The sequence below is a fragment of the Cervus elaphus genome, chromosome 4, assembly GCF_910594005.1.
Source record: "Cervus elaphus chromosome 4, mCerEla1.1, whole genome shotgun sequence".
Lineage (NCBI taxonomy): Eukaryota > Metazoa > Chordata > Mammalia > Artiodactyla > Cervidae > Cervus > Cervus elaphus.
In genome coordinates, this window is record NC_057818.1 from 4,737,126 (window position 1) to 4,761,386 (window position 24,261).

Consider the following 24,261-nt stretch of genomic DNA (forward strand, 5'->3'; position numbering starts at 1 on the left):
TCAAACTAAAAAATAGAATGAATATATAGAGAAAGAGAAGGATATAGTCTGTGAAAAGCACTATGAGCCTATTCAACATAATTAAGATTTATACAATTTTCACACAACATTAAGATACAAATTCTATTTAAGTTCCCATATACTATAAACTAGGAGACACTGGAACATATCCAAGGACATAAAACAAGGTGCAAAAATTTCATGGTCCAAAGGTACAGAAATCATACAGTCTATTCTCTGATCATTGTGGAATTATGTTAGAAATCAATATCAAAAGATATTTAAAACTAACCCACATATTTTCAAGTGCAATGTGGTATTTTTCAAGAGACATCTTTAACTTAAGTCATTGAAAGCTTCGATAGAAGACTGAAGAAACACAGAGGGTAATTTTAGGGAAGCATTTAAATGAGAAATTAATAGCAAAATTGGAAATTAGTATCAAGGATACTTTAAATATCCCATGTATTTTGAAATTAAATGTCCACTTTTAAATGATGGATGTATCTAAGATGGCATACAAGGAAAATTAGAAAATATTGATCATAGAATAAAAATGAAGAGAATTTACCAGAATTTGTTCCCTGCAGCTGAAGCTGCTCAATGCAATTAAATACAATGTGAAGTCTTTGTATGGAAATATGGTATGGAAAAAAATAATGGACAGTAGCATAAAATTTTGTGAAATTTGAAAACATGTACAAAATATCATAGCATGTTAATTTCCTGTTTAAAAAAAAATACATACTGTTTCTTGTAAGTTTCAAGCCTCAATTTTTTTTTAAATCACCAAGATAATAAACTTTCTAGACTGTCAGCAGTAATACTAGATGCCAAAATACATGGAACTATATCAAAGTTTTGACTGAATGTAAATTAGAAATCTAGCATTCTATTCATACTAAGAAAAACAAGTGGAATCAAAATGTGATAAACTTTTAGCTATGCAAAAATTCTTAAGTTTTCTAAAATATGTTGTACATACTATTTATATATGTATATAAAAGCTTTTCTACTATGCTTCATATTTGAGAGAGAACAGCAACAAAAGAGATGGAGAAATTGGGAACCATAAACAAAATGAAATGGGTGCACCGAATATGAAATAGAAAATATGAAATAAACTAGATAAAAGTAAAATATCATATATAGTCCAGTTGTTTTTAAACATGTCTGCTCATCAGAAACACATCTGAAGCTTTGGAGACAAAAAGCAGTACCTGGGCATTTCTAGTTTTCAAAAAATTCCAATTCTGGATTTTAAAAAGTGATTTCACATTTCTCTGTCAAATGGTAGTTTCAGTGATAAAGAATTCTATTATTTTCTGTTGACCAATCACAATTCAATGGTATGAAGCAAATTAGTTACATAATCACAATAGTAAAAGCTGTTTTTCAGTTTTCAAAATCAATAGCCATACAAAAAAGGATACTTAAGAATTGCAAGCCATAATGGAAACAATTAATGCAACAATATAAAATAATTACATACAATTTGGGGGTTTTAGTAGAGTGATGTTAAGTGGAGGTTCACATGCACGTTTTCATCCAACCATCCAGTCTCTATTTTTTGGTTAGTGTATTTAACCTATTTACATCTAAGATAACTACAGTTTATATTTAAGGTTAAGTTCTGTAATCAAATCCAGGTCGCTTTCAAGTCAGATTCCCTGGGGATACCCAGTCCCTTGGCCGGATCCCCTCTCTGGGAAGCCTGCTGTGGGGCTCAGAACCTTCACAATAGTGGGAGAACATTTTTGGTATTACTGTTTTCCAGTTTCTGGGTCACTCACCTGGCGGGTGTGGAATCTGATTTTATCATGATTGCATAACCCCTGCTGTCTGGTTGCAGCTTCTTTGGACATGGAGTACAAGGGCAACTTCAAGTGCAAACCCCTACTGGTGTACAGAGCTTCAAGTTAACAAACACTTAACCTTAACCAGAAAAGTGTGAACCATTTGCCAGTCCACTGGAGGTGGAACAAAGGTTGGAAGACACCTGACTGGTTTCCACAGCTGTTTCATACCAGAAGTTGAATACTATCTCTAGGGCAGAAACTTCACCTTCAAGATTTTGTTAAATTTTGGATAATGCCCCAGTCCACTGCTGTGAAGAACTCAAAAATGCCGACCCCTATGTAGGAGTTCTTTTCACGCCCCCAAATACTAAGTCTCTCATCCAGCCCCTGGATCAGGGCATAATAAATGTCTTCAAGGCACAGTATACAAGGGAGCTTTATAACAAGGCTTTCAAGGCTCTCAAAGTCAACAAGGAAACTACCATGATGGACGAACTATTGGAAGTCAGTCACTATACCCAATGTGATTATGTTGGCACAGCCTGGGACATCAAGCAGAGCCTGTAACTGTTGGAAAAATGTTTGGCCAGGCTGTGTGGAAAATTTTGAAGGCTTTGAAGGTGCTGCAGAAATAAAGAACAGTGTCAAAAACATAATGCATGCTGCACAGCAAATAAGTGAAGGCTTTGGTGACATGAAGAAGGATGTGGAGGAAATTTTGGCAGAGAAAGCAATAGACAGTGATGATAGTCAGCAGAAGAGTCCAGGAATTGTCCCTCTTACAGCAGCCAAAATAACAGAATGGAACTCTGCCTTGAAACAAATTTTCAGTGACATGGAAGGGTGTAACCCTATCCTTGATCGAAGCCTCAAATTTAAATCATTAACTTCTGGTGTGTCTGCCCCTTATGATGAGATGCTTAAAGATGTGAGGCAAAAAGCCAGGCAGACAGGACCGGCCCAGTTTCCAGAGCTACTTCAGGAGGGGAAAGTGCCAACTACATCAACAAGTGAGAGCCAAACCTCTGAGGTTAAACTAACAGATGTCAGACTGTCAACCTCTTCCTCATCTGCAGAATCAGTTCCACCTACTGATGCAACATGCCAGGCTTCCCTGTCCTTGACTATCTCCTGGAGTTTGCTCACTCTCATTCACTGTCAGTGATGCCATCCAACCATGTCTGTCGCCCCTGTCTCCTCCTGCTGTTAGCCTTTGCCCCGCTTCATTTGTACTCCGAGGCCAAACTTGCCTGTGTACTCCAGGTTCTCTCTCAACTTCCTACTTTTGCACTCCAATCCCCTATGATAGGAAGGATTTTTTGGTGTTAGTTCCAGAAGGTCTTGTAGGTCTTCATAGTCATTCAGCTTCTTCGGCATTAGTGGTTGGGGTGTAGACTTGGATTACTGTGAAGCTGACTGGTTTGCCTTGAAATAAACTGAGGTCATTCTGTTGTTTTTGAGATTTCACCCAAGTACTGCATTTCCGACTCTTGTTGACTATGAGGGCTACTCCATTTCCTCTAAGGGATATCTACCTATAGTAAACATAATGGTCATCTGAATTCTCCCATTTCTGTCCATTTTTGTTCACTAATTCCTAAAACTGTCAGTCTTTAACCTTGTCATACCTGCTTGACCATGTCCAATTTACCTTGATTCAAGGATCTAACATTCAAGGTAAATATGCAATATTGTTCTTTATAGCATCACTTTACTTTTACCACCAGACACATCCACAACTGAGTGACGTTTCCGCTTTTGCCCACATTCTTCTTTTTTTTTTTTTCCACATTCTTCTTTCTGGAGCTGTTTCTCCACTCAATAAGTAGTGAGAACCAGACCTCTGAGGGTGAACTGATAGATGTAAACCTCCCACTCTCTCCATCATCTGCAGAATGAGTTCCACCAACCTCTTCCTTGGTTTTGGTGGGGTAAGCCAAGGTCGAAAGGTTTGCCCACACTGTGCGTTGTATCATCATGCAGCCTGCAGCTCCATCAACAGGAAAATGTTAGGTAATGCTTTATGAAACGTTAAATGCTCAATCTTTCCCTTTCCAAGACTTTACCTGCATTGCTGTACAGACTATACTATGTCTCTATATGAATACTTATGTTTACAGTGAGTACTTTTAATGTGTAGTGTATGTTTGTAGTTTGTGTGTGTAAAACTGAGGCAAAGAAAGTAGTAGTCTCAGTTGTACATTAACATTGCTGTCATTCAAACAACTGTTTCATTATACATATATAGCATGAGGCTTCCCAGGTGGCACTAGTAGTGAAGAGTCTGCCTGCCAATGCAGGAGACACAAGAAACATGGGTTTGATTCCTGGGTTGGGAAGATCCTCATGGAGGAGGAAATGGCAACCCACTCCAGTATTCTTGCCTGGGAAATCCCATGGGCAGAAGATGCTGGCAGGCTACAGCCTACAGGGTCACAAAGAGTCGGACACAAATGAAGCGACTTAGAATGCATGCATATACTGCATATCATGATTTGTTACAAAGATCATTAAATACAATATCTTTGAACAGAAACACACATAAAACAAGATTATGTACTGATCAGTTGACAAATATATTAAGTCCAGAGTCCCACAGGTACCCAACCCTGTATTTCCACTAATTGAGTATGTGTGGCGGCCTTATAGACTGGAACTGGTTCCTACTGTTGTGTTGTGGGGAATACTCAATATATAAGCATTTAAAAGATGAGAGTTTTCCAATAATCTAGATTTCCAACTTCCTTTTAGAAATCAGAGACTCTGCCAACACAGGGCACATAATCCCACCAAGCAGAAATAGGCCCAAACTGAGGAATCCCTTTAGACAAATGTCTCCAGGTGGGAAAAATACAAATCCCAACCCCCTACAGGTTTCCTGGTTCACTATTACCCTGTTGTCTTGGCAACAATTTATGGAGCCCTTCCTACCAAACTCAACATCTTTACCATCTCATCCACCATACACCTGTCCAATCTTGGGTCATCACCTTTTTAGAAACAAAAAGATCCTGTTGGGAAACACAATATTGAGGCTTCTGGCTGAACTCTGCATCCTACTGGGGTGCTAGAGACATTCTGTATCTTGATCAAAGTGCTACCACTTCACATGAGTAAAATTTCATCAAGCTATACATTTAAGATTTGTGCACTTTACAGTATACCTAAAACAAGAAAAAAAAACAACAGAGAATCAAAGGGTAGTATCCTGCCAGACACTGTCTATCTGCACTGCCTGGAACTGAAAATGTTTCCTTGTAACCATGGGATAAGCAACCAAATTGAACCATCCAATTTGCTGAAAGTGGCAGAGCAGAAAAAGATTTATGATGTCACAGAATACTGAGCCAACCTTAGAGCCTCTCATGTGGACCTACTACTGAAATAATACTTTTTCTTTCTTCACAAACTGTTACCAGTTTTCTGCTATCCCAGTGTGAAATACAAAAACTTTTGATGTTAACATATAGCCCTGAAAGCTGAATTAATGAGACTCAAGATGTAAGCAGTGTTTAATCAGATCTTTGGAAGAGAATTTTACTATAAACTAGTAAGTAGAACCTAAAGGAAATACAAAAACATTTTACAGCTTCTTGTGACCCCATGGACTGAAGCACACCAGGCTCCTCTGTCCTCCACTGTATCTCCTGATATTTGCTCAAATTCATGTGTACTGAGTTGATGATGCTATCTAACTATCTCATCCTCTGCCGGCACATTCTTCTATTGCCTTCAATTCTTCCCAGTATCTCAGTCTTTTCCAATGAGTAATCTTTTCAAAGTATTGGAGCTTCACTTCAGCAATGGTCCTTCCAATGAATATTCACAGTTGATTTCCTTTTGGATTAACTGGTTTGATCTCCTTGCACTCCAAGCATTCTCAAGAGTCTTCTCTAAGTTATAGAAAAAATAAAATAAAAAGCTTAAAAAGTTAGAAGACCATATTACAAAAAATTAAATTCACTGGCCACTGAAAAAGAAAAAAACAGTTCTACTTCACAGAATTGAGAGTAATTCTTTATTGATAAACATTTATACCAGAATTAGAAACGTCAGTAGAAAAATAAAATTGAAATAATTTCCCATGGTACAAAGATTTTATCATTTTGACTATATCATTTAGTGAAATAAACTAACTGAAAAGTTAAGTGACAACCAGCCAAACAGACTACAGAAAAAAGAAACGCATGTACACAGAACCTTCTGCATGTGGACAGCTAATGGCACCAGGACTTCACATCCCGGGAAATGGTCTCCTAGGAAAGGCTGGTATGCACTGCAGGTAATAAGAACTTCATTCAAACCAGAGGAGCTTTTGGAATCAAAAGAAACATACAATTTAAAAACTTAGAAAACATAAAGGCTTAAAGATAACTATTTACATGAAACTTTTCTCCCTACTTTATTTCCTAAGTAATGTTTTCCTGTTAAAAAAAACATTAATAGCATAATTAGACATTTTTATCTTGTAAGATTCATCACTCATTTGTATATGGATGAAGTTAACATGAAACACATTTACCCTAAAACTTCCATCTTAAAGAATCCAGAAATCAGCTTTTTATGGTTGGGGCTACTTCCTTCTAAGTCATAAAAAAAGGAAAAGTGGATATACAGCTGGGAAGAGGTGGTTGCATATCCTTCTAGAATAAAATCAGTGGTTGGCAAAACTCCCAGAAGCTATATGTGAAAAAATATTCAAAATAAATGCCAGTATTTTTTTCATCTGAGCAACCACCCCCATGTGGCCAATCGAAAGGCTCAGCAATAAAGGAATTTGCCAGTTATGCAGGAGAGTTGAGATCGATTCCGATAAAGGGAAGATTCGCTAGAGGAGGAAATGGGAAACCACTCCAGTACTCTTGCCTGGAAAATCACATGGACGTAAGAGTCCATAGGGCCCCAAAGAGTCGGACACAGCTGAGCATGCATGCAAAGCAGTAGCCTCCAATACCCTAAGAGGAAACAGACATTTCTTATCATTCAAATGATGGATCAAACATTCAATAATCTCATGATCCACTTTATATTTGAAGTTTCTGAAAACAGAAGATAATCAAACAACAAACAGATTAAAAAAAAAAGGACAACTTTCCAAATGCACTACTTTTAGTATCTTGGCTTTAAAAGAAAAATAAACATTTAAGTCATGGATCAGTATGTTCAAAATTAGTATTTAGGAGTAGTGGTCCACTAAGTCAAGTTCAGTTTCTAACACTGTATCAAAAAAAAAAAAAAATTTCAGGGGAGAATACTAAGAGACATCTTTCAACAGAGATGACTAAAATCATTTCACACAACAAATTTCTTAAACTGAAGGCTTATTTTTCAAATTCCAGCTCACCGAACTGAAAAATGGACTCTTAAACTAAAGACACAAAAATTTGTTCAAAAGAATGATTTGAGTATTTGAGTATTGGAGAGTAATCTTGTAGAATTTGTGAAGACATTTCCCTGTATCTATCACTATTATTTTGATAAGTAGTCTAATGGCCTAATAGTTCAAAGAAAATACCTACTTACTTTACATGATACTTTGTAGTTTTTCTCTGTGATTGGCAGTGGTGGTTTAGTTGCTAAGTCGTGTCCAACTCTTACGAACCCATGGACTGTAGCCTGTGAAGTTGCCCTGTCCATGGGATTCTCCATGCAAGAATACTGGAGTGGGTTGCCATTTCCTTACTTTGTAATTTTTCTCTGTGACTATCCCTGGTAAACTGATCCTTCCTCCTAGCTATTTTTAATCAGAAGCCAGAGTGCATATTGCTTTAAATCAAATACCACTGCACACGATCTCATGGGCAGTTAGCTTTACACTCACAACGAAAAGTTTCCTTTAAAGATGTCAGATTTAACGACCAGAAACTATTTTGAAAACATATAAAAACGACTGTATTTCATACAAACCAGTTCAGGTGGTTAAGGATAAAGTCAGATACTTAATTGCTGCAATCCTGGTTCTTTTGAAGGTCACAGTTTTCAGGCCTTAAAATGAAAAAGACAAGCATTAGAGGAAAAATTACAAGAGCTTAAATTGAGTTTGAAAAGACTGATTCTTTCTCATTAAGGATAAAAATTCTCTTGAAGGAAAACGTAAAGGACCCAATGGAAGGCATATCTGAAAATTAAACTTTAGGCACTTTCTGGGAGTCAAACCAAACACTGTAAAAGAAGGCTGAAGACCCATCACAAGGTAACCACATTAAGACTAGGAAATTAATAACCACTAACTCTAATTTAAACTGCAAGATCTATGAGTAAACCAAAATCACTTAAAAAAATACTAACAGAATGTTTAAAGTATCTTTTTGCATGTCTCAATGAAGCAACTAAAAACATGAAAATGAAAAAATATTTTACTGCATTAATTCTTTTCATAAATCAGATATTTCCTATAGATTCTCCCCCTGAAGACTTTCCATACCATTTGTATGCAACCTGCACCTCATACAGATGTCTGCACTGATAAAATGTGTGCACTTACACACCTCAGATCAACTGAATTTCTCTTGACCCTGTTGTTTCCCAAGCAAAACTACAACTGTGTAGGTAAAACAAATGATTGGATTTATTGAGAAATTCAAAGTACATGTATCATAGTGCAATGTCTCCCCATTTTCATGTACAAACTGTGAAGACTTTTTGAATCAGGAAGACATTTCCTTGTCCTCTGTTAAGTTTCTCTGTAGTTTTCACAGAAGCTGATTTTCCTTGAATTTTACTTTACTCCTTCAAGGAGTGAGTTCATTAATCTACCAAAAGATACGTCACTGGCTGACCCACCCAGATTCCCTCTGTCAGTTTCCATGCTGCCCCAGATGCTGTCCTAGACCACAGACTCTTCTTGATCCAACCTTAGTCAGGCTTCTTAACCAAGTCTCAGGCTTGGCCACCATCGCTGTTGGGCTTGTTTAGTTCAGTTTTAACAAGCATCCTGCTAAATCAGTTTAAACAGAATCGCCCACCCTTGATATGTGATCACTCTTGGTTTCTGAACAATTTCCTCATTTCTCACCTTTGATGTTAATTGATACAGGCACTATGAAGGACACCATCGAGATTCCGTAAAAAATTAAATATAGAACGACCATGTGACCCAGCTATCTCACTCCCGGAGACAGATCCAGAGAAAACCATAATTCAAAGGGACACATGCACCCCAACTGTTCACTGCAGCACTATTTACCTAGTCAGGACATGTAAACAATATGTATGTCCATCAATAAAGGAATGGATAAACAAGATGGGGTATATCTATACAATGGAATATTACTCAGACATAAAAAATGAATGACAGAGTCACTTACAGAGATGTGAACTGAGTTAGAGAGTATCATACAGAGTGAAGTGAGACAGAGAAGGAAAAATTTGACATGTCCTATATGTTGAATCTGAAAAGAAATGATACAAACTTACAAGACAAACTTACAATCAGACTTCAAAAACAAGCTTATGTTGTGGGGGCTTGAGGGGGTGTGATGACTGAGGGGAAGGGATAGTTAGGGAGTTTGGCATGGACATATACACTGATATTCTAAAAATGGATAACCAACAAGGATCTGTTACAGCAAATGGAACAATGTTCAATGCTGGAGCAGCCTATATGGGAGGGGAATTTGGGGAACAACAGATACATGTATGTGTATGGCTGAACCCATTCTCTGTTCCTCTCATAACACTGTTTATTAATTCCTGTATCAACACAAAGTAAAAAATATCAAAAGAAAAAAGACTATTATTAGCTCTAAGAATGTCAGGCATGAAATACAGAATGCAGTAAGATTTTCATGAGCGACTCAGTGACTTAAACAAGGGGAACTTGCCAAAATGCCACTTCTCCTTCCTCTGGTTATCTTCAGAAGTATGCTAGCAGTATTTTCTAAAACACACTGTTTCCAAGTAGAATCTTTAAGCATCAAAACATTATTTTGCGAAACACTCAAAGAAGCAAGAAGTAAAAATTATGCTACATGAAACTACTTTCTTAGAGCAAAGCACATACTGAATTCTTGATACAACAAAATGAAACTAATCTGAGGCTGAAGATTTTGGTGGAGGCCTGCTGCTATGCCATGAGTCACTCTCTAAGATGTAAAGGACACAATCGACCTACTGAATGAAGAACTTTCCCTGCTCTGGTTGTTCTTCAGATGCTCAGACGTATCCAGCTCTTTGCAAACCCATGACTGCAGCACACCAGGCTTCCCCGTCATTCATCATCTCCTAGAGTTTGCTCAAACTCACGTCCACTGAGTTGATGATACCATGCAACCATCTCATGCTCTACGGTCCCCTCCTCCAACCACCTTCGATCTTTCCCAGGATCAGTGTCTTTTCCAAGGAGTCCTCTCTTCACATCACGTGGCCAAAGTACCAGAGCTTCGGCTTCAGTCCTACATGAATATTTAGGTTGATTTTCTTTAGGATTGAGTAGATTCATCTCCTTGCAGTTCAAGGGACTCTCCAGAGTCTGTCTTCTCCAGCACCACAGGTCAAAAGCATTAATTCCTTGGTATTCAGCGTTCTTTATGGTCCAGCTCTCACATCCGTACATGACTACTGGAAAAATCATAGCTTTGACTATGTGGACCTTTGTCAGCAAAGTGAGGTCTCTGCTTTTTAATATGATGTCTAAGTTTGTCATAGCTTTTCTTCCAAGTAGCATGCTTTTTTTAACTTTCATGGCTGCCGTCAAGTGATTTCACGTCTGCAGTGATTCTGGAGCCCAAGAAAATAAACTGTCCTGTTTCCATTTTTTCCCCATCTATTTGCCACAAACAGATGGGAACACCTGCCATTATCTTAAATTTTTTGAATGTTGAGCTTTAAGCCAGCTTTTCACTCCTCTTTCGCCTTCATCAAAAGGTTCTTTACATCCTCTTTCCTTTCTGCAATTAGTGTGGTATCATATGCATATCTCAAGTTGTTAATATTTCTACCAGCAATCTTGATTCCAGCTTGTGAGTCAAACACCCCAGCATTTTGCATGATGCATTCTACATGAAACCAACTATACTAGAAACCTAAGGCAGAAGATATTGCCTTTACTGCTATCTAGTACTTAATCCAGAGGTAACTTTCATAGTAACACTTTCAATAAATGCAAGACATACTGTTTAATAATACCACTTACAAGCCTGTTAACCCAGATAAGCCTGCAGAAGGCTTATTTCTTAAGTATCCTAGAGCACTATTTGTCACATACAGGTTGTAACAGATTGTGGAATCAATTCAATGAATCATAAAAGTTTTTCAAATGACACATACTACACATAATAATTACATAGTATGGACATAAAATAGAAGTCATACCTATATTAATGAGCAGACTAAATCCTAATGACATGTATTCCTTACTGTGAGTGGCAGTCAATAAAGTTTGAAAGCTACTCATCTGAAGAGAATCCCAGTCAAACAATATAATGATTAGAAGGCTAAAAATATGTTGCTTCACTCTATTTCATTTCTCTTAAATGATGACTGCAAACCACAGCTTAAAAAGTACCAGCCTAATACTTAGGAGTATATCTACCTCAAGAAACAAAAGACCTATACATAGAAAACTATAAAACACTGATGAAAGAAATCAAAGAGGACACAAATAGATGGAGAAATATACCGTGTTCATGGATTGGAAGAATCAAAATTGTGAAAATGAGTATACTACCCAAAGCAATCTATAGATCCAATGCAATCCCTATCAAGCTACCAACGGTATTCTTCACAGAACGAGAACAAATAATTTCACAATTTGTATGGAAATACAAAAAACCTCAAATAGCCAAAGCAATCTTGAGAAAGAAGAATGGAACTGGAGGAATCAACCTGCCTGACTTCAGTCTCTACTACAAAGCCACAGTCATCAAGACAGTATGGTACTGGCACAAAGACAGAAATACAGATCAATGCAACAAAATAGAAAGCCCAGGGATAAATGCATGTACCTATGGACACCTTACCTTCGACAAAGGAGGCAAGAATATACAATGGAAAAAAGACAACCTCTTTAACAAGTGGTGCTGGGAAAACTGGTCAACCACTTGTAAAAGAGTGAAACTAGAACACTTTCTAACACCATACACAAAAATCAACTCAAAATGGATTAAAGATCTAAATGTAAGACCAGAAACTATAAAACTCCTAGAGGAGAACATAGGCAAAACACTCTCTGACATAAATCACAGCAAGATCCTCTAAAACCCACCTCCCAGAATATTGGAAATAAAAGCAAAAATAAACAAATGGGACCTAGTTAAACTTAAAAGCTTTTGCACAACAAAGGCAACTATAAGCAATGTGGAAAGACAGCCTTCAGAATGGGAGAAAATAATAGCAAATGAAGAAACAGACAAAGGATTAATCTCAAAAATATACAAGCAACTCCTGAAGCTCAATTCCAGAAAAATAAATGACCCAATCAAAAAATGGGCCAAAGATCTAAACAGACATTTCTCCAAAGAAGACATACAGATGGCTAACAACCACATGAAAAGATGCTCAACATCACTCATTATCAGAGAAATGCAAATCAAAACCACAATGAGGTACCATTACACGCCAGGCCAGACAGAATGGCTGCTATCCAAACGTCTACAAGCAATAAATGCTGGAGAGTGTGTGGAGAAAAGGGAACCCTCTTACACTGTTGGTGGGAATGCAAACTAGTACAGCCACTATGGAGAACAGTGAGGAGATTCCTTAAAAAACTGGAAATAGAACTGCCATATGACCCAGCAATCCCACTCCTGGACATACACACCAAGGAAACCAGAACTGAAAGAGACACAGTGTACCCCAATGTTCATCGCAGCACTGTTTATAATAGCCAGGACATGGAAGCAACCTAGATGCCCATCAGCAGACAAATGGATAAGAAAGCTATGGTACATATACACAATGGAATATTACTCAGCCATTAAAAAGAATACATTTGAATCAGTTCTAATGAGATGGATGAAACTGGAGCCCATTATACAGTGAAGTAAGCCAGAAAGATAAAGACCAATACAGTATACTAATGCATATATATGGAATTTAGAAAGATGGTAACAATAACCCTATATGCAAGACAGAAAAAGAGACACAAATGTATAGAACAGACTTTTGGATTCTATGGGAGAAGGCAAGGGTGGGATGATCTGAGAGAACAGCATCGAAACATGTATATTATCAAGTGTGAAACAGATCGCCAGTCCAGGTTGGATGCATGAGACAAGTGCTCAGGGCTGGTGCACTGGGATGACCCAGAGGGATGGAATGGGGAGGGAGGTGGGAGGGGGGTTCAGGATGGGGAACACACGTAAATCCATGGCTGATTCATGTCAATGTATAGCAAAAACCACTACAATATTGTAAAGTAATTAGCCTCCAACTAATAAAAATAAATGAAAAAAAAAAGTACTGGCCTAGAGCATTAACAGTCAGTCTTGAGAACTCTGCTCACATTACTCTGTTCCTCTGACAGCCGCCTTCCTTGATGTTTACCCCATTTCCAGTGCAGTAGCAAGCACTCAAATCCTTTTCCTTCTTAGATTCCTGTGTAACTTCTACATGACTTCCACCACCTAGTTGCTTCAGTGGGATACAAATGTTTGGATGAAGAAGCAGATAACAAGTATGGAGCAGATATGAACATACCCCTTCCTCATGTCCCTGCACTCACCGCCATGACACCCTGAGAAGAACGTCCCTGCAAACACCTCCGGCTCATGGCCTGAGTGCCACGGAAGCAGCTGAGTGAGCATGGCAGGGAATTGGAGGATAACACTCCCCCAACCTCCTCACCCTTGCTAAGACCACCACCAAGACTGAGTAGCAGCCACCAGAAGCCACAAAACACATCCTGCACTTGCTACCTTTCCCACACCGTTTCTCCTCCTGGCTCAGTGTCCAGGAATCACCTCTCACACTAATGACCCACACTCAAACCTCTGTCGCAGGGGTCAATGCACACCAGTGCACACAATGTCGTTTTAAGCCAGGGCTGCAAAGATCAGAAAAGCCTGTCCTCTAAAAACTGTTAACCTGACAGGAAAACCAACTTTCTTTTCACAGATTTGCCAGGGAAGGAAAAAGCAACAAACTGAATGAAAGGTTAGTGAAGCCACTATAGGTGACTTATTGTACCCCAAACACCTCAAGAAGAGACAGCTCTGATCAGGAGTCAGAGGTGATCAGTGCTGTGATGGGAATGAGTGGTCCACGTTCACCTCTCTCAAGGTGAGTGCCCTGACTCCTCCTACTTAACTGTCACCTTTACTTCTTACATGCAGTTTTAAGAAGAATGAAAATTTTCCTTCCTCCAAATAAAGAATTCTAGTTTTCGTCTCTAGATAACTCATGTACTATGGAAAATATGAAGGGAGGAAAAACTATAAAGTTCTTGACAATGTGTTATTAAAATTAACTATGTCACCTTTGACCTTTTTTCTCCCTATGAGATCCTCAGGGGTGGAAAACAGTCACTGTCCCGAAAACATCTTTTCCAATGTGGCAAGTACACCTGGACCTGCGACTAAATAACTCACCCTGACCCAGCAGGAAGTGATGGCATCGCTGCAGGGACACTGGACTGAGGTTCTTCTTTCTCATTTTGCTTGAAGACGGATTTCCCTTCTTGAGGTGTTTCACCCACTTCCTTAGACACCCTGCACCAATCAAGGAGACAACAAATTTACAAGAGGAATAAAAAGAAAAAAAATCTAAGAAAAAGCAAAAAATAACAAAGAGAAAACAACTGGGCTTTCTGTAAATTCTTGCTGCTGAGTATTATGATTAAAGTCTCCTGTAACACTTCTAGACAAAGACATTTTCCCCTTGTTAATTTTATAAAGGAAACAACAGCAGATGGAAGTCTGACGTCTCTCAAACCCCCTCCATTACTTCTGTCACATGACCGTCACCCTGAATCACAGCCCACGTGAGATCACCAAAGTGAAGACTGAAATGGCTCTCCCACAGCACTTCATGTGCACATTAGTGCTCATGCTTAAGTCAAAGTGGGAATAGGGATGTCAAGTAATTGGGAGAAACACACTGGCATTATTTCAAGCAGAAAAGCAACAGTAATAACAATTTAGAATACCCTAAAGAAGACTCCTGTTCTACACCTAAAACAACCCAACGATCACACAAAATTCCTTATGGTACAAAGATTTGATCATTTTCTTTTTTTTTTTTTTTACAGTTTTTACAAATATTTTGTTTATTTTAATGAAGCTGGTACAGACACTGTCCATTTAAAACCCATATCCCAGGCCAAAAAGTACAAATAAAGTCAAAAAGAGCAGTGTTCTGTTGTATACACTTCTGCATGAATAACTTTAACTGCTAATGAAAATTAGATCTTTTCTGGGATCTTCTGACAAGATTTTTCTTTCATCTTAAAATGCTTTCTCTTCAGTGAAGCCATCTTTGGAGTTAGTCATTATTCTCTGTCATTTTGACTCCAACTGGATATTCCTCTTCTTTTGGTCCAGACCCTCAGATTTTAAAAGTAGCTTCAAGTTAAGGAAAGGTCATTTTTCCACAGTTCTGTTTTCCAAAAAACTTCCATCTCCCACTGAAAGTCATAGTCCAGGAGTGAAGCAATCACATGCTAGAACTTCAGGGCCAATTGGAAAGTCATTAGGAACACTTGTATTAGTTGATCTTATTTATCACAAGCCTGCAAATGCACAGTCCTGGAAAAGGCGGGCTCTCTATGCACACATGTAATTTTTAAAAAGGAGAGAGTGATATGAAGGGGGCTGAGGTTTGCTCACCAAATCAGCACAATGAAAAGAAACAATAATGAATAATGGGCACTAGAATTCAAATTACCAGATGTTTTAAAGAGATGGGGTGCCAGTTTTCAATTCTGTTTTGAACACCACATTACAAAAGAACTATTTTTAAAAATAAAAAAGGATTAAGGGGAAAGAAAAAAAAATAAAAAGAATATGTAAACCGTTGAATGACCCCCTGTTTGTTCCTGATAAACTTCAATCACATCTTCTTCCTCCATTCCCAGTTCTTTTGGAGTGTGATTATCAGCAATTCTCTGACCTTCAAAGAGAAACCTGAGTGAATTCATAGGAACTCCCTGTCTTTGACAGTATGATTCTTTGAGTTTCTTGAGATGTGTCGTCATTTTCACTTTGAAGTGAATCTCACTGCTATCCTGTCCAATGACTTTGAGTTTAATATATTCTCCTTCCTTCTTATCCCCCAAGTCCTCGGTTGAAGGTTTTGATTCCTGGTCAGACATGGTGACGGTGGCTTCCCCCGGGGTCTCCGCACACCAGCGGCCTCGGGTAGGTAGAACCTCGCTTCGGGGTTTACAAATCCGTCTCTCTACCCGACAGCACAACACCGCGGCTCGATTTGATCATTTTCAATGAAGCATTTAGTGAAAGAACCTAATACAAAGGTTAATCTGATTTCAGCCACAAGCAGCCTAACAGAGTCCACAAAACAGAAATGCAGGTACACAGAAGTTTCTGCATGTGGTGCCTAATGGCACCAGGATTTCACATCCCAAAAAATGGTCTCCTAAGGAAGGCTGGTATGCACTGAAGTTGTAATAAGAATTTTATTAAAACCAGAGCAACTTCAACAATCAAGAGCTAACCACAATTTAAAAACCTGGAAAACATAAGGGCTTAATGATAACTATTTACATGATCTGCCTACCTTAGCTAGTAATGTTTCACTTAAAAAAACCAACGAGTAATAGCACAACTAGACATCCTTATCTTGGAATATTTGTTGCTGATTTGTATATGGATTTATTTTTACATGAAATGCTTTTCCCTAAAAATCCCATCTCAAAGAATCCAGAAATTACTTTTTATGGTTGGGCCTCCTTCCTTCCTGCTCATTAAAAAAAAAAAAAGGAAAAGTCGACATGCAGCTTGGGAGGTGGGGCAGTGTGGACACATCTCTAGTCAAGTCATTTGCTGGCAAAATATCTCAGAAGCTGAGTGTGAAAAAATACAATGTTCAGGGACTTCCCTGGTTGTCCAGTGGCTAAGACTCCTCACTCCAATGCAGGAGGCCCAGGTTCCACCCCTGGTCAGGGAACTCGATCCCACATGCTGCAACTGAGAGTTCACATGCCCCAACTAAAGATTCTGTGTGCTGCAACTAAGACCCAACACAGCCAAAAAAAAAAAAAAAATACAATGTTCAACACAAATGCCAATATTTTTCCATGTAGGCAACCACTCACAAATAAAAACCTGAGATGAAATATTAAAAAAAAAAGAATTAGTTTCAAACAATATAATGATTAGAAACCTCAAAACATGGTGTTTCAGCCAAGAGCCTATTTTTTGTCTCAGCACTCACAAAAAATATAGTTATTCTATAACCCTGAACAAACGCAACAAGTGAAATGGGAAATTCCCTGGTCGTCTACTACATGTTCTGCTCCGTGGCCAACAATGTAAACCAGGACTTTGTCAGAATTAAACAAAAAGCCGATGGCTAATTGTTCTCTGTATCCTCCATTTTGGCAAATATTTCAGCAAAGATATAACAGCAGCAGAATTCCTTTTCTTAGGAAAGGAGTCATGAGAGCTAGAGGGAAATGGTATCCTTGCAATGAAAATATCTTCTCCAACATAGCAGGTACACCTGGGCCTAAGACTAGACTACTCACCCTGAGCCAGCAGGAAGTGATAGTACCGCTGAAGGGACACTGGACTGAGGTTCTTCTTTCTCATTTTGCTTGAAGACAGCTTTCCCTTCCTGAGATGTTTCACCCACTTCCTTAGACACCCTGCACCAAGGAAGGAGACAACAAGTATACAGGAGGAATACAAAGAAAGAAAATCTAAGAAAAAGGCATAAATAACATGAAAAAAAAAAAATCAGTGTGCTTTCTATAAATTCTTGCTGCTCTCCAACTAATAAAAAATTTTAAAAAATAAATTAAAAAAAAATAAAATGGATAAAAAAAAAATTCTTGCTGCTGAGCGTTATGATCAAAGTTTCCTATAACACTTCTAGATAAAGACATTAGCCCTTATTAATTTAACAATGAAACAACAGCAGATGGAAGTCTGATATCTCTCAAACCCCCTCCATTACTTCTGTCACAAGACCGTCACCCTGAATCACAGCCCAAGTGAGATCACCAAAGTGAAGACTGGAAGGGCTCTCCCACAGCACCTCACGTGCACATTAGTGCTCACACTTAAGTCAAAGTGGGAACAGGGAGGTGGAGTAGTTGGGAGAAACACACTGATATTATTTCAAGCAGAAAAGCAACAGTATAAACAATTCCTATAAACAATATAAAAACAGTATATGCAATTCTCTAAAGAAGGGTCCTGTTCTATACCTTAAACAACCGGAAGATAAACAAGCAGTGATTTCGGAGTGGAAGAAAGCTACATGACTGAGAATCCTGTCTAATTTCAAACTGAAAAAAAATTTCCTCAAGGAAACTGAGTCCTAAAGGATCAAATAAAAGATATGAATGATGCCAGAAATTTCAGATGAAGAACGGAAATGTGTTCTTCGGAAATTTCAGATGAAGAACGGAAATGCCTGCCTGAGTTACCAAGTCAATAAAAATATCTGAAAAATTTTGTTCAAACGCCAATCTGTCGGAGGGTCCAAGATTACGGTCACTGTGTTACCTGGAGTGTTCAAACAGGTCATTCAGAATAATGACAGACAAATCCTATAAATCCCAGTTTTGCAAGGAATAGAAGTCTCTCTCTTTTCTTTTGTTCCTTCTAGGGTTCTTGGGATGACAACTAAATTTTCTCATTAAGAACCATCACACTACCGCTCGCCCACACAATTGGCACAAAATAAAGAGTTTGAGAGTTTTACACTCACATTCTTCAGTGGCAGGGACTTCCTTAGTGGTACGGTAGATGGGAATTGGCCTGCCAATGCAGGGGACGTGGGTTCGATCCTGGTCCAGGATGATTCTACATGCTGGAGCAACTAAGCCCAGGCACTGCAACTACTGAGCGCAGAACCCCAACGACTGAAGCCTATGCACCTATAGCTGGTGCTCCCCATGGCAGTGAGAACGCCATGGAGCACAACTACAGAGTAGCCTCCTGTCTCCACAACTACAGAGAGCCCGTGGGCAGCAATGGAGACCCAGCAGAACCAAAAATAAAATTAAAAAAAAAAAAGAATCGTCACTGGAAACACTGAAGGATGAGTTCAAGCAAACATCCTGTTACTCTCCTACTCAATTCTTGGGATGGCTCAGTACTACTCAGAGAATCAAATAAAAACTCTCTAGAGCCTTCTTTATGTCATATATATAAAAATATGAAGTTTGAAAACTTTATTAGAAACAACTATACTCACTGGCCATTGAAAAAGAAAACCAGATCTAGCTCACAGAACTGGTAGTGATTTTTTCCTTAAGATACATTTTGCTGAAGAATAGCTGACTCGCAATGTTTCAGGTGCACAGCAAGGTGATTCAGTTGTACATGTACACATATATTATTTTTGAAATTATTTTCCATTATAGTTTATTACAAGATATTGACTACAGTTCCTTGTGCTATACAACAAACCTTTCTTGCTTGTTGCTTATCTATTTTTTAAATTAGAAATCTAACATTATAATCATACTATGCGGATGACACCTTTAAAGCAGCTCTGAATGCAGAACTCCAAGGCACACCTATGGTCTCTCCTCATAATGCACTATGTGTGTGCTCAGTACTCTCTGACATTTTTAATCCCATGAACTAAAGTCCACCAGGCTTCTCTGTCCATGGGATTTCCCAGGCAAGAATACTGGAGTGGGTTGCCATTTTCTTCTCCAGAGGAAGTAATTCTTTATTGATAAACATTTATACCAGATTTAGGAATGTCAACAGAAAAATTAAATTTAAATAATTTTCTATGGTTCAAAGATTTGATCATTATGACTGCAGCATTTAGTGAAAGAATCTAATACAAAAGTTAAACTGATTTTAGCCACAAGCAGCCTAACAGAGCCCACACAACAGAAATAAAGGTGCCAGGAACCTTCTGCTTGTGGACTACCGATGGTACCAGGACCTCACATCCCCCAGAACTGCCTCCTATGGAAGGCTGCTATGCTCTGCAATTGTAAAAAGCAGCGGCAAACTGACTGAAATGTCAGTGAATTAACAATGGGTCACATGTAGCCCAAACACCTCAGAAGGCAGAGTTGATCAGGGCTGTGATGGGCGTGGTCCGTGTTCCCCTTTCTCGGTGAGTGCCCTGACTACTCCTACCTGTCAGCTTTACTTCTTGCATGTAGGTTAAAAAGAAATTATTCCTTCCTCCAAAGAAAGAATTCTTGTCTTCTCAGGAGAAATGATGTACTATGCAAAATATGAAGGGAGAAAAACTACTGAGTTCTTTTGATAATGTGCTAATAAAACCTTAAGTCAGCTTTGACCTTTTTCTATTCCTATGAGATCCTTATGGGTGGAAGCAAGTACTCCACTCAAAACTTACTAAAAGTTCTGATGAACTGCTGATACTTTCATACAAAAATTATTTTTTAAAATTAGGGCTACTACCTGTTCAACTCTGTGTCTAACAATGTAAATCAGGACTTTTTTCAGAATCAACCAAAAAAATTGTGGCTAATTTATCTCTACACCCTTCATTTTGGCAAGTACTTCAGCAAAGGCAGAACAGCAGCATAAAGAATCCTTCTCTCAAGAAAGAGAAGCATGAAAACTATAGGCAAATAGCATCCTTGTACTGAAAACATCTTCTCCAATGTGCCAGATACACCTAGGCCTGAGACATGGTACTCACCCTGACCCACCGGGAACGGATGACTCATTTGAAGGGACATTAGCCTGAGGTTTGTCCTTTTCAGTTTGCTTGAATGCAGATTTCGCTTCTTGAGAGGTCTCACCCACTTCATTAGTCCCCCTGCATCAAAGAAGAAGCCATCAAGTATATAAGAAGGTAAAAAAAAAAAAAAAAAGAAAGAAACAAACTCCATGAAAAGGGCAAAAATAACAAGGAAAAAAACACTGGGCTTTCTATAAATTCTAGCTGCTGAGCTTCATGTTTAAAGTGCACTATAATAGTTATAGAGTAGTTCCATTCTCCGCAAAGATCAAAGTCAATGAGCAGCATTGAAAACCCAGAGCAACCAAAACAAAAATAAAATAATTTTAAAAAAGATCTTCACTGGCTATGACTGCTTTAACCTCGAAGGATGACTTCAAACAAAGAAACAAAAAAACATACTGTTACTCCCCTACCGAAGTTCTTGTGATGGATCAGTATTACTCAGAGTATAAAATACAAACTGCTGAATCCCACATTCAAGACCGCCCAAAATCTGGTTTAATTTTTGTGCCCCTCTATTCTCTTAATCTCATGAACCTGTATGTCACCCCCACTGTATGATCATAAGGTATGTGACTTAGGTCATACCTGAATGGCCGGGTGGTTTTTGGTATTATCTTCAACTTAAGCCTGAACTTTGCAATAAGGAGCTTATGATCTGAGCCACAGTCAGCTCCAGGTCTTGTTTTTGCTGACTGTACAGAGCTTCTCCATCTTTGGCGACAAATAATATAATCAATCTGATCTCGGTATCGACCATCTGGCGACGTCCATGTGTAGAGTCGTCTCTTGTGTTGTTGGAAAAGGGTGTTTGCTATGACCAGCCTGTTCTGGTAACAAAACTCTATTAGCCTTCGCCCTGCTTCATTCTGTACCCCGAGGCCAAATTTTCCTGTTATTCTGGGTATCTCCTGACTTCCCACTTTTGCATTCCAATCCCCTATGATGAAAAGGACATCTATTTTTGGTGTTATTTCCAGAAGGTGTTGTAGGTCTTCATAGAACCGGTAAACTTCAGGTTCTGGAGCATAGGGAGTTGGGGCATAGACTTGGATTACTGTGAGGTTGAATGGCTTGCCTTGGAAACGAACTGAAATCATCCTGTCATTTTTCAGATTGCACCCAATTACTGCATTTCGGACTCTTTTGTTAACTATGATAGCTACTCCATTTCTTCTAAGAGACTGTTGCCCACAGTAATAGATATAATGGTCATCTGAATTCAATTCGCCCATTCCCGTCCATTTTAGTTCACTAATTCCTAAGATGTCGATGTTTATTCTTTCCATCTCCTGCTTCACCACATCCAATTTACCTGGATTCATAGATCTAACATTCCAGGTTCCTATGCAATATTCTTCTTTACAGCATCGGAGTTTACTTTCTTCACCAGTCACGACCACATTTGAACGTCGTTTCCACTTTCGCTTAGTCGATTCATTCTTAGAAGTATTAGTAACTGACCTCTGCTCTTCCCCAGTGGCATGCTGGCCACCTTCTGATCTGGGGGGCTCATGTTCCGGGGACATACCAGGCCTTCCCTGTCTCCTGAGAAACCTGTATGAAGGTCAAAAAGAAACAGAACCTCACATGGAACAACTGACAGGTTAAAATTGGGAAAAGGAGTACAACAAGGCTGTATATTGTCATCCTGCTAATACCACTCATATGCATATCATGTGAAATGCTGGACTGGATAAATCACAAGCTGCAATCAAGACTGCCAGGAGAAATATCAACAACCTCAGATATGCATGTACCCGTCTAATGGCAGAAAGTGAACAGGAACTAAAGAATCTCTTGATGAGGGTGAAAGAGGACATGAAATAGCTGACTTGAAACTCAACATTAAAACAACTAAATTATGGCATCCAGTCCTACCACTTCATGGCAAATAGAAGAAAAAAAAGTGAAAGCTATGATAGATTTTATTTTGTTTCAAAATCAATGTGGATGGTGACTGCAGCCATGAAATTTAAAGATACTTGCTTTCTGGAAGGGAAACCATAAGCCTAGAGAGCATATTAAAAAGCAGAAACATCCCTTTGCCAACAAAGGCCCATGTAGTCAAGCTATGGTATTTCCAGTAATCATGTAGAGATATGCGAGCTGGACCATAAGGAAGGCTGAGTGTCAAAGAACTGATGCTTTCGAATTGCAGTGCTGGAAAAGACTTTTAAGAGTACCTTGGACAGCAAGGTACAGCAAGGAGATCAAAGCTGTCAATCCTAAAGGAAATCAGTCATGAATATTCATTGGAAGGATGATGCTGAAGCTCTAAATTCTTTGGCTACCTGTTGCGAAGAGCTGACTCATTTGAAAAGACCCTGATGTTAGGAAAATGAAAGACACAAAAAAGGAGAAGGCAGGGGCGTCCAGCAGAAGAGATGTTTAGATAGCATCACAGACTCTATGGACATGAATTTCAGCCAAGTCTGCAGAACAGTGGAGGACAGAGGAGCCTGGCATGGGACAGTACACTGGGCTGCAATGAGTCGAACAAGAACATGACTTGGCTACTGAACAACAAAACTATTCTAAGTAAACTTCTCAGTAAAGAGAGAAGAATTTTTAAAAAAAGAAGAATTTTTATGATTATAGAATACCATTCCCCAAATGTTCACGTCTTTCTTCGTGTCCAAGAAGGTACTTCCCCACCCCACTGATGCTGAGCTTGGATATATGACTTACTTCAGCGGTCAATGACATTAACTGATGTGACAGGAAAAGAAGCTTTAAATGCATTTGCGCTGTTCCACCTGCCCTTGAATACCTCTCTCAGGGAGCTGCAGGTCCCAGATGGCTGACAGACACATGCTGCATGTCTCAACCCAACCAGCAGTTAGGAGACAAGCCTAGATTAGCTGAACCCTCGATACCCAGAAACAGGTGTAACAAATAAAATGCTTGGTGGTATACCAGTATGTTTTGGGATGGGCTGTAGCATTCCTATAGCAACAGCTAACACATTTACAACCCATGCATGAAAACACTAATTTCTAAGGGGCTAGGTTACTTTTTCTCATCTAGAGATGAAGTAGCACTGCTAGAGAGAATCCTTTAGTAAATTCTATTTCCCAAAGATAGTTGCCATAAATTTCCCAACTCCTATGCTCTTCCAGAACCTGACATTATTATCCCCATGAAATGAAGAGTATATGTCACCACAGAAGTCCTAGATTCAAAGTGCAGGGCTGATGACACAAGTTTCATTCTCAAAACAGACAAATTAAATGAAAATGTATCTACTCACTCTTCCTGCCACAGGAAGTCTAAAGTCTATGTGTCTCCTATGTGTCTACATGGCTAAGTAGTAAGATAGAGTGTTACCCAACCTGTACCGGACTCCTCCCCACGAGTAAGAAATTAACATGTATTATGCTACTGACTTTCAGAGAACTTTCACCTGGCACAGTATATAACTCTGCAATGTGTGTGTTGAAAGTAATGAGAATATATTACTTTTGAATATAAAATATGTGAGTGTGTATATTTATGGAAAAAAAAAGGATTTTTCCTCATTCATATTTGTTTCTTTGATAGACATGGGGCTGCTCTCTTCAGACAATGACAGAAACAGCAGGCTTTCCGGATACTCATGTGGTATGTAAAATCACCATGCATTTGCTTTTAAAAAATGAAATAGGGGGAA

General features: G+C 38.7%; 2 protein-coding genes across 4 annotated transcripts in view; both read right to left on the reverse strand.

Annotated features, from left to right (window-relative positions):
* Positions 1–1,263: 1,263 nt before the first annotated feature.
* Positions 1,264–24,261, reverse strand: part of LOC122691512 (craniofacial development protein 2-like) — a 41,123-nt gene continuing 18,125 nt past the window's right edge. The window contains exons 5-10 of one of the 3 annotated variants that reach the window (XM_043898072.1): positions 21,198–22,166; positions 20,565–20,684; positions 17,443–17,562; positions 14,327–14,446; positions 7,707–7,784; positions 1,264–5,692 (exon numbers count right to left, since the gene is read on the reverse strand). In XM_043898072.1, the coding sequence (XP_043754007.1) occupies positions 7,739–7,784; positions 14,327–14,446; positions 17,443–17,562; positions 20,565–20,684; positions 21,198–22,166 (1,375 nt within the window). In that variant the 3' untranslated portion in view covers positions 1,264–5,692; positions 7,707–7,738. Of the gene's footprint in view, positions 5,693–5,798; positions 7,785–14,326; positions 14,447–17,442; positions 17,563–20,564; positions 20,685–21,197; positions 22,167–24,261 lie in introns of those variants that run through there. The other 2 variants (XM_043898074.1, XM_043898073.1) reach the window with 2 other exon arrangements.
* LOC122691515 (small ubiquitin-related modifier 1-like) lies at positions 15,258–16,157 on the reverse strand. Its single transcript, XM_043898077.1, has one exon. It carries the CDS (start codon positions 16,045–16,047, stop codon positions 15,709–15,711), a length of 339 nt encoding a protein of 112 aa, XP_043754012.1. The 5' UTR covers positions 16,048–16,157; the 3' UTR covers positions 15,258–15,708.